We start from the raw sequence: 10,639 nt of genomic DNA, 5'->3' as shown, positions 1-10,639 counted from the left end.
TGTGTGTGTGTGTGTGTGTGTGAGAGAGAGAGTGTGTAAAAGAGAGAAACTACTCTGGTGCTGGTTCAGTGCAAACTGCTACGTGAATAATGTAACCCTGCTTTCAATCTTTGATTACATGCTCATCGCCTCATGCTTTATTCAGGTTAACACAGTCTCTGCCATTGATCCAAGTTATATTCCTATCCATCTACATTAACCTCCATGGAAAACAGTGATAGGCCAAGGCAAGCAAACCAGTTAAGACTCTCCAAAGCCTTATTACCATCCATCCTCTCCGCAGTGGCAGAGTGGAAAGATTTGCTGTGGGTGACTTGTGGTAAGTTAAAGTGGTTGACTTCTAGTTAAGTTGTTTTCGCTAGTGTGCAGACTGATCGAGGTAATGGCACCGGTGAAATAGAATTAGTCAACCATCTTATGATGTGACTGTGTTCTGTATAGGATGAGGTAAATTAGTGGTTATATTATGGTCATATTGAGGTTGAATCGTGGTTATGTTGAAGTCCTACTCACTGATGGTGGTGAAGACACTGGTGAAACAAAAGTAGTCGACAGTGTTGAGGGAGAGCAGGTGAAACAGGAACTGCTCCTTCTCCTCCTCACAGCGCAGGAAGGCGTAGCGTTTATACAACTTCCTGGGAACGCCACAACACACACTTAATACACATTAACCATGGCTTCCACACTGTCGACGTGAATAATATTGTGTGTGTGTGTGTGTGTGTGTGTGTACAGTTGAAGTCGGAAGTTTACATACACATTAGCCAAATATATTAACTCAGTTTTTTTTTTTTACAATTCCTGACAGTTAATCAGAGTAAAAAGTCCCTGTTTTAGGTAAGTTAGGATCACCACTTTATTTTAAGAATGTGAAATGTCAGAATAATAGGAGAGAATAATTTATTTCAGCTTTTATTTACATTCCCAGTGGGTCAGAAGTTTACACGCACTCAATTAGTATTTGGTAGCATTGCTGTTAAATTTTTTAACTTGGGTCAAATGTTCCGGGTAGCCTTCCACAAGCATCCCACAATAAGTTGGGTGAATTCCGGCCCATTCCTCCTGACAGAGCTGGTGTAACTGAGTCAGGTGTGTAGGCCTCCTTGCTCGCACACACTTTTTCAGTTCTGCCTACAAATGTTCTATGGGATTGAGGTCAGGGCTTTGTGATGGCCACTCCAATACCTTGACTTAGTTGTCCTTAAGCCATTTTGCCACAACTTTGGAAGTATGCTTGGGGTCATTGCCCATTTGGAAGACGCATTTGTGACCAAGCTTTAACTTCCTGACTGATGTCTTGAGATGTGGCTTCATTATATCCACAGAATTTTTCTACCTCATGATGCCATCTATTTTGTGAAGTGCACCAGTCCCTCCTGCAGCAAAGCACCCCACAACATGATGCTGCCACCCCCGTGCTTCACGGTTGGGATGGTGTTCTTCAGCTTGCAAGCCACCCCTTTTCCTCCAAACATAACGATGGTCATTATGGCCAAACATTTCCATTTTTGTTTCATCATACTAGAGGACATTTCTGCATAAAGTACGATCTTTGTCCCCCATGTGCAGTTGCTTCTTCCTTGCTGAGCGGCCTTTCAGGTTATGTCGATTTAGGACTCGTTTTACTGTGGATATAGATACTTTTGTACCCGTTTCCTCCAGCATCTTCACATGGTATGATTTACACTTTTCACACCAAAGTACGTTCATCTCGAGGAGACAGAACACATCTCCTTCCTGAGCAGTATGACAGCTGTGTGGTCCCATGGTGTTTATAGTTGCGTACTATTGTTTGTACAGATGAATGTGGTACCTTCAGACGTTTGGAAATTGCTCCCAAGGATGAACCAGACTTGTGGAGGTCGACAATTTATTTTCTGAAGTCTTGGCTGATTTCTTTTGATTTTCCCATGATGTCAAGCAAAGAGGCACTGGGTTTGAAGGTAGGCCTTGAAATACATCCACAGGTACACCTCCAATTGACTCAAATGATGTCAATTAGCCTATCAGAAGCTTCTAAAGCCATGACATAATTTTTTGGAATTTTCCAAGCTGTTTAAATGCACAGTCAACTTAGTGTATGTAAACTTCTGACCCACTGCAATTGTGATACAGTGAATTATAAGTGAAATAACCTGTCTGTAAACAAATGTTGGAAAAATTACTTGTGCCATGCACAAAATAGGAGTCATTACCGAGTGGCCAAAACGAGAGTCTATTAACAAGACATTTGTGGAGTGGTTGAAAAACTAGTTTTAATGACTCCAACCTAAGTGTATGTACACTTCCGACTTCAACTGTATGTGTGTGTACGTGCGTACTTGGTTAAGGCTTGGCGGGACAGCAGCTGTTTGAGGTGTTGGGAGAGTAGCTTCTTCTCCAGAGAAAGACGGATCCAGGCCCTCGCTCTGCCCACATCAGTCTTTATCTCCCCCATACTCTGGATGTGCCTGAGAAAGGGAGGCGTGGAGATGTGATAGAGAAGGTGAGGAGGTTAGAAATATAACAGCAAATAACAAAACAAATTGTTGACTCACATGGATTAATTTGTGAGATATTACCAACAACCTATGACACATCGTAATGTACAGGTAGTGGTAGGTAATTCATACCTCATATCCTGTATGACGGACGCTCGCAGTGATGGCATCCCTATTGACGACTCAGACTTTCGTCTCTCTGGACCATTTGACACTGTGGGAGGGAGAAAGAAGCACACACACACACACACACCTCAGCTTTGGCAGCGCTCCAATTTAAAATAAATATATCAAATGCCACTGGAGTGTGAAAGGTCTGTAGATTCATTTGAAAATGTAGTATTTCAGTGGATTATTGGGTATGGATAGTGTGTGACTGAATGGAGTGACATGTGTTTTATGTCAATGTTGTATATTAAGGTGTGTGTGTGTGTGTGTGTGTGTGTGTGTGTGTGTGTGTGTTCTTACCTGGTGACTCTGCCTGATGCTGCTCCAGTTTCTCCTCTCTGGCCTGGTAGTGCAGAAGATGGGACCACAGAGCTGACTTCCCCTACAGGGGTCACAGTCCAGAGTTTAGAGGTCAACCCACACACTTAACTTCTTTGGGCTAGGGGTTAGTATTCGCAAGTTTGGATGAATGAGGTGCCCAAAGTAAACTGCCTGCTACTCAGGCCCAGAAGCTAGGATATTCATATAATTGGTAGTATTAGATAGAAAATACTCTAAAGTTTCCAAAACTGTTACAATAATGTCTATCAGTATAACAGAACTGATATGGCAGGCAAAAACCAGGGGACAATCCATCCAGAATTTTTTTTCTCCAGCTCACCCTTGATTACTATGGCTGTCAATGGGAATATAAAATCGTGTCCTCACAGATTCCAGTTCCTACGGCTTCCACTAGATGTCAACAGTCTTTAGAAAGAGTTTCAGGCTTGTTTTTTGAAAAATGAGTTAGAATTTATATAGTGTTAGTAAGTGGCTCCCATTTTGGCTGTAGTGTTTGTTTCGTATTCCGGTAAGTGTGCATACTTCATTATTTATCTCCGTTAATGTTCTCCGGTATTCTCAGCCTTAAATTTGATTGTTTATTTAGATATTAGGGTACCTGGGGATTGATTATGATCGTTATTTGATATGTTTGGAAGAAGTTTATTGGTAATTTTACAAGATTCATTTGTATGCATTTTTAACAAGGGAAACCAGTGGATTACTGAGTCTAGCGCACCAATGAAACAGACTCTTGTGGGATATAAAGAAGGACTTCATCGAACAAAATGACCATTTGTTATGTAGCTGGGACCCTTGTGATTGCAACCAGATGAAGATCTTCAAAGGTAAGTGATTTATTTTATCGCCATTTCTGACTTTCAAGCCTCTGCTTAGTTGGAAAATATATGTAATGCTTTTGTGTGCGGGGCGCTGTCCTCAGATAATTGCATGGTGTGCTTTCGCCATAAAGCCTTTTTGAAATCTGACAACGTGGCTGGATTAACAAGAAGCTTTTAAATGATGTATGACAATTGTATTTTCATGAATATTTAATATTACAATTTCTATAATTTGAATGCGCTCGACACTTTCACCGGATGTTGGCCAGGTGGGCCGATAGCATCCCAATGATCTGTAAGAAGTTAATAGCCAATACACTCCCTAATACAGGAAACAATGCACTTCCAATAGCTAATACATTCACTAATAATACTAGACTATACATAGAGGATTACCAGTCAATAAGCCTAATGAAATAGGGTCATATGGTTATTACTATAAGACCGGATTAACCAAAGTGTTGGTAGACTGACCTCTGACCTATAGCCAATAGCAGGTTCTTCCAAGTAGAGCACTGAGCATGAGGTGGGTTTACATTGTAAACGCAATGTCATCATTACGATAAAACCTGATTAGAGAGAGTGTGTGTGCATGTATGTGTGTGTTTCTGTTCAGTGCATGTGTATGCACGTGTGTGTGTTTGTGTGTCTCTACAGACCTGTTTGACTTGTAGGCCGTGGCTCCAGATCCTCTCCAGCAGGTCACAGAGGGAGGCGATGAGAGTATTCTCCTCCAGACCTGTGATGTTGGCCTCCCCATGACCCAGCTCCACTGCCTCCCTGCCCATCTTCTCCACCAACATACGCTTAGTCTGGAGACAGGAGACACAGAAACTTGACTAACACAACATGACCCCTACACATAGGATACAATCAACCGGTTTGTAGACATGAACCAATCCCCTCATGACTACACCAAGCAACACAAAATTGGACCAATATACATTGGAGACACATAGCAACTGCAACCACAACTTGACCAATACCACAATATATTTCACATGTACAGACTCACCTTCATGCGACACTCCTTGAGTAGTCCCTCTACAAACTTCCAGTTGGTCTGAGCGATGACGGCAGGTGAGAGGTCAGACAGCTTGGGCTGACGGAGGTTCTTCCCCAGGCTCCGAGCCTCCTGCATGTACTTCTGATGGAAACAGAGATGGAGCAACAGTCAGCTCTGTCTGTAAAACTCTACAGTCATGGCCAAAAGTTTTGAGAATGACACAAATATTAATTTCCACAAAGTTTGCTGCCTAAGTGTCTTTAGATATTTTTGTCAGATGCTACTATAGATTACTGAAGTATAATTACAATAATTTTCAAAGTTTCAAAGGTTTTATTGACAATTGCATGAAGTTGATGCAAAGAGTCAATATTTGCAGTGCTGACCCTTCTTTTTCAAGACCTCTGCAATCCACCCTGGCATGCTGTCAATTAACTTCTAGGCCACATCCTGACTGATGGCAGCCCATTCTTGCATAATCAATGCTTGACGTTTGTCAGAATTTGTGGGTTTTGTTTGTCCACCCGCCTCTTGAGGATTGATCACAAGTTCCCAATGGGATTAAGGTCTGGGGAGTTTCCTGGCCATGGACCCAAAATATCAATGTTTTGTTCCCCGAGCCACTTAGTTATCACTTTTGCCTTATGGCAAGGTGCTCCATCATGCTGGAAAAGGCATTGTTCGTCACCAAACTGTTCCTGGATGGAGAAGTTGCTCTCGGAGGATGTGTTGGTACCATTCTTCATTCATGGCTGTGTCCTTAGGCACATTGTGAGTGAGCCCACTCCCTTGGCTGAGAAGCAACCCCACACATGAATGGTCTCGGGATGCTTTACTGTTGGCATGACACAGGACTGATGGTAGCGCTCACCTTGTTTCTTTCCAGACAAGCCATCTTCCGGATGCCCCAAACAATCGGAAAGGGGATTCATCAGAGAAAATGACTTTACCCCAGTCCTCAGCAGTCCAATACCTATACCTTTTGCAGAATATGAGTCTGTCCTTGATGTTTTTCCTAGAGAGAAGTGGCTTCTTTGCTGCCCTTCTTGACACCAGGCCATCCTCCAAAAGTCTTCGCCTCACTGTGCGTGCAGATGCACTCACACCTGCCTGCTGCCATTCCTGAGCAAGCTCTGTACTGGTGGTGCCCCGATCCCACAGCTGAATCAACTTTAGGAGACGGTCCTGGCGCTTGCTGGACTTTCTTGTGCGCCGTAAAGCCTTCTTCACAACAATGGAACCGCTCTCCTTGAAGTTCTTGATGATCTGATAAATGGTTGATTGAGGTGCACTCTTACTGGCAGCAATATCCTTGTATATGTGAAGCCCTTTTTGTGCAAAGCAATGATGACGGCACATGTTTCCTTCCAGGTAACTATGGATGACCGAGGAAGAACAATGATTCCAAGCACCACCCTCCTTTTGAAGCTTCCAGTCTGTTATTCGAACTCAATCAGCATGACAGAGTGATCTCCAGCCTTGTTCTCGTCAACACTCACACCTGTGTTAAAGGTGGAATCACTGACATGATGTCAGCTGGTCCTTTTGTGGCAAGGCTGAAATGCAGTGGAAATGTTTTTTGGGGATTCAGTTCATTTGCATGGCAAAGAGGGACTTTGCAATTCATCTATTCACTCTTCATAACATTCTGGAGTATATGCAAATTGCCATCATACAAACTGAGGCAGCAGACTTTGTGAAAATGTATATTTGTGTCATTCTCAAAACTTTTGGCCACGACTAATATTAACCATTACAGGTGGATGGAGGGACATTTCTCAGTTGGGTCCAACTGTAAGAGGTTGTGTAAGGGTAGAATTGAGGGCAGACATTGTGGTTTTTGTACAGTCTTGAATACCTTTTAGCAAACGTTGGGATGTGGCGGGGGGTTATGTGCTCAGAGAAAACAAGACAAAGTAAAAATATCATTTTCTGTTTACTTCTCCACAGAGAGTTGAGGCGCTGAGCCCATTTCAGTGACACACTCTGGTGAGTTCACTCTAGTTGACTTAAATTGGCCTGAATCTGAAATGATTCTGCCATCTTATATGATTTTGTATGGTTACGATTCAGTAATTCCCTTCACATCTCTCTCCTCCCCACAGAGATACAGAACTATAAAAGGGTAGGAAGAGGAGAGAGATGAGGGAAAACAAGATCCTCTGCAGAGCCATGACTTACTCTTTCAGTGCTGTCGACTTTAACCAATGTGACAGGTGCATGGGGGATCTATCAAACAGAGCCACTGTGTGTGAGTAAGCAGGGATTGTGTGTATGTGTGAAGCAGGACTGGAGTGGAGAAGTGGAGTGGGGGTCATCTTGGGGGTAGGGGTAGATTTTGGGGGTAGAGGCAGTTTTTGGGGGTTAGTGGGAGGGTCCGTCACTCCTCCACATACCAGGCAGCACTCAGAGGCAGACTTTTTTGGTGGTTTGAGGGGCGGGGGAGACGCCTTGTCCCACTCCCAAAACGCCATGGAGTTCTGCAGGACTAGACACCCCTCTACCTGCTGAGAGGTGGTACGGCCCAACCCCAACGCACAGGACCCACAGAAAAGACAGGAACGAGAAAAGAAAGGAAAAGAAGCACCATGCACATGAATGCACAGGACATTCAAATAATAGAAACTAAAAAACAAAGAGAAGTTAAAGAGAAAACAAGCTACAGAAACAGACATGACACCAGTTAAGAACAAGGACGGACAGGCTTTGAAAAAGGAACCAAGCTAAGACCAAAAGAAGAAACTCAAAAGAAATCAAATAAAAAAGAAACATAAAGGCATGCTATGGAACCAGAGGGAGAGGAGAGGATGAAGAGGGAGGACGGTGTGTCATGTCCGTACCTCTTTGAGGTCGTTATCGAGAGTCAGGTGTTCTGTTTGTTGTCTGTGACGGTCTTTCCTACGCTGAGCCGTAGCAGTACGATTGGACCACCTGCTGACAGACATAAACTGTTAACCACATAAACATTTATACAGACTCTACTCAACTACATAATAAAAAATAAAAACATTTAAAAAACTAAAAACAAAAAAAACTACATAATACAGATGGAAAATTGGTAATAAACACTTGTTAACTTGGACTACATCACCATAACACAACTGTAACGTGTTCAAACCGCTACCATTACCTTTTTTCCCAAGAAACAATGGCCGTCATTGGTTGGCTCTTCGGTAATGGAATCATATACTCACTTGTTATTGGTGGGTCCGACTGAGAGCACGTCAGACTGCAGCTTGGGGAAGAAGCCCTGTTCATATTTGCCCTGTCCAATCTTCATATCCAACAGGTGGGGGTGGATGGCTGTGTGGTCGATCTTCATCAGCCGCTGTTCGATGGCCTGGGCTGGGCAGGGAGATCAAATCAAGAGGGGGGATTTTGAGTAAGGCCTTCTTTTGGTATAACCACTACTTGAGAATACATTTAGTACAATGCTAGGACTAAACCTTTTGAGTTGACTTTGAATGAAAAGAGACACCCACACAAGTTCCAACTCTTGTGCTCCTCTAAACAAAGCTTGGCAGGTCATCAAAGCACAGTGTTTTTTTCAATTCACTACAGGACATGCTGCACTGCGGCCCTTTCCTCCTCCGCTCTCCCTCATTATCTATAAACACCACGCTCTCTTCATCTCACTGCTTGCTCTTTCTTTCTCGGTCTTTCTGTTTGCTCTCCAAACCTACCTCCTCCTCTAACCATTTCCTTTAATGGACACAAGGTAGAGAAAACAGACGTAGTACGACTCAACCCAAACCAACAAGGCATCCGTCAATGAACCTCTGCTCACGGTGATAAACATCTGTTGTCGAGGTAATTCTTTACATGGCTCGTATGAGATATTTCTCTTGTTGTCTAACAAAACCCTCCGAATGGATCTTCCAATCTCAGTCCTCATTGTTTGTCAGACAGGAGAGAGAGGAGCACCGGAGTGACTGAGGGGAATTAAGTAGAATAGAAGAGTTTCTTTTGTGTGTATAATTGGGGAACTGCACGCGCCACCACCTCTGAAAGAGCTCCCCCCTTGAACAATTAGGCTTTTACAGAACTCGTTCCATTAAAGTCTGCCAGGTCAGACCCTGCCAATTGACTCCACCTATACCTGTACCACGGACGTGAGCACGCACACACACACCCTATTCATTGTCTGTGAGAGTGTCTGGTCAGGTCTTTTTTAAAAATCTTAATTAGTACCCATTTGGCTTGCCCTCGTTAAGTCTCTGCTGCGTAGGCAAAAGGAAGTGAGGAAGCCAGACTCAGGACTGACTGAGTGGGGTAGGGGCGGTGGGAGTGTTTTGGGGAAGCACTGTGTGTGTGTGTGTGTGTGTGTGTGTGTGTGTGTGTGTGTGTGTGTGTGTGTGTGTGTGTGTGTGTGTGTGTGTGTGTGTGTGTGTGTGTGTGTGTGTGTGTGTGTGTGTGTGTGTGAGAGAGAGAGAATGAAAGAAAGAGAAATAGAGCATAGAAGAATGAGCTTTGTGGGGTGAGGCTTTCTTTGAGACAAAGACAAAAAGGCAGAATAGGCCAAGGGGAGCACCTGCTGAGTGGAGAGAAGTCTGCTGTTTCCAGTGAACACATGAAAGAGGTCAAGAAGGAGAAGAGGATGATGAGATGGAAAGTAATAGGATGGATGTGTAAAGAGATGGATTTAAAAGGAGTCCTGTGTGACTTCTTAAAGCATCGTTGGTATGCCAGCCAGGCAGACAGACTGATAGAGACAGCAGTCATCCACAGCATGCTGATCAGACAGACGACACAGGAGAGGACATTCTAATTCAAGTCCAAACTTTCAATTAGTCCCTCTCCTTATTTCTCTGTTACCTACCAAAGACTCAATTTAAACGACTCTAGATTTGGCCTTCAATTCCACCTATCCCTCTCTGTCGATCTCTCTCGCGCCCCTCCCCCACCACCCCACTCCCTGCTCTCTTCTGACTCACCCGACTCCTTGAGGACGGTGCACCTCTGGTAGTTGGAGGATCGCAGACTTGGGGCTCTAACATTGTATAGACGAGCTTTATCGATGCGTCCGTCGAACACGCGGAGCAGCGGCTCCTTCTCCTCCCATTGGGACATGATCTTGTTGTCGATGAAGGTGGCGAACATCTGGGTCTCGATGAAGTGGGACAGGAAGGGCAGGTAGGGCTCCGGCTGGTCAGACAGGAAGGATGCCTGGAGAGAGGGGAGATCTGTTAGTACAGACACAGATACATTAACATGCATGCACTTGCAGGGAAAGATATGAAGACAAATACTAGTAGGTAGGGAAAGCAACAGATGTAATTACAAAATGATATAGGTGCACACAGGGATGGACAGAAACTACAAAATACCATAAAGATCAATGTATCAAAATAAACTACAAAATACTTGTCTTTTGAAAAGTATTTGATTAAAAATACATGTATTTTGTATCTTGAAATACATTTACTTACTATAACTGTGTTATGTTGTTGTTTATCTACCTTAGTTGAATGCACTGACTATAAGTCACTCCGGATAAGAGTGTCTGCTAAATGCCAAAATGTAAAAATGAACCAAAATGAACTGCAAAGCACACTGGGTATATTTATTGGCCTTGCATCGGGGTGGAGATCCTTAAAATACTACTCAGCATGCTTTTTAATAGTTATATAGAAGGCGCGCTTATCACACCAAAGTGACATCAAAGGTGGCCACAAAATCGTGAACAGCTATAAATAAAAAGGTATAGAAAAGTATTTTGTACTTTGAAAATACAAATTACAGCTCTCGAAGTATCTTGTTGCAAAATACAGTGCCTTCATAAAGTATTCAGACTGTTAGGTTACAGCCTTATTCTCAAATTG

At 43.3% G+C, this 10,639-nt stretch overlaps 1 protein-coding gene across 7 annotated transcripts in view; it reads right to left on the bottom strand.

Annotated features, from left to right (window-relative positions):
• Positions 1-10,639, bottom strand: part of LOC118392565 (DENN domain-containing protein 5B-like) — a 79,602-nt gene that overhangs the window by 8,616 nt on the left and 60,347 nt on the right. For 4 of the 7 annotated variants that reach the window (XM_052460210.1, XM_052460212.1, XM_052460214.1 and 1 more), the window contains 9 exons: positions 9,752-9,983; positions 8,012-8,162; positions 7,658-7,751; positions 4,827-4,958; positions 4,471-4,623; positions 2,949-3,030; positions 2,613-2,694; positions 2,322-2,450; positions 514-635 (listed from right to left, as the gene is read on the bottom strand). In XM_052460210.1, the coding sequence (XP_052316170.1) occupies positions 514-635; positions 2,322-2,450; positions 2,613-2,694; positions 2,949-3,030; positions 4,471-4,623; positions 4,827-4,958; positions 7,658-7,751; positions 8,012-8,162; positions 9,752-9,983 (1,177 nt within the window). The remainder of the gene's footprint in view (positions 1-513; positions 636-2,321; positions 2,451-2,612; positions 2,695-2,948; positions 3,031-4,470; positions 4,624-4,826; positions 4,959-7,657; positions 7,752-8,011; positions 8,163-9,751; positions 9,984-10,639) is intronic. The other 3 variants (XM_052460211.1, XM_052460213.1, XM_052460216.1) reach the window with 1 other exon arrangement.

This window comes from Oncorhynchus keta, chromosome 13 (assembly GCF_023373465.1).
Source record: "Oncorhynchus keta strain PuntledgeMale-10-30-2019 chromosome 13, Oket_V2, whole genome shotgun sequence".
Taxonomy (NCBI): domain Eukaryota; kingdom Metazoa; phylum Chordata; class Actinopteri; order Salmoniformes; family Salmonidae; genus Oncorhynchus; species Oncorhynchus keta.
Note: the sequence above shows the minus strand (reverse complement) of the source record. Positions and strands in the feature narration are given on the sequence as shown.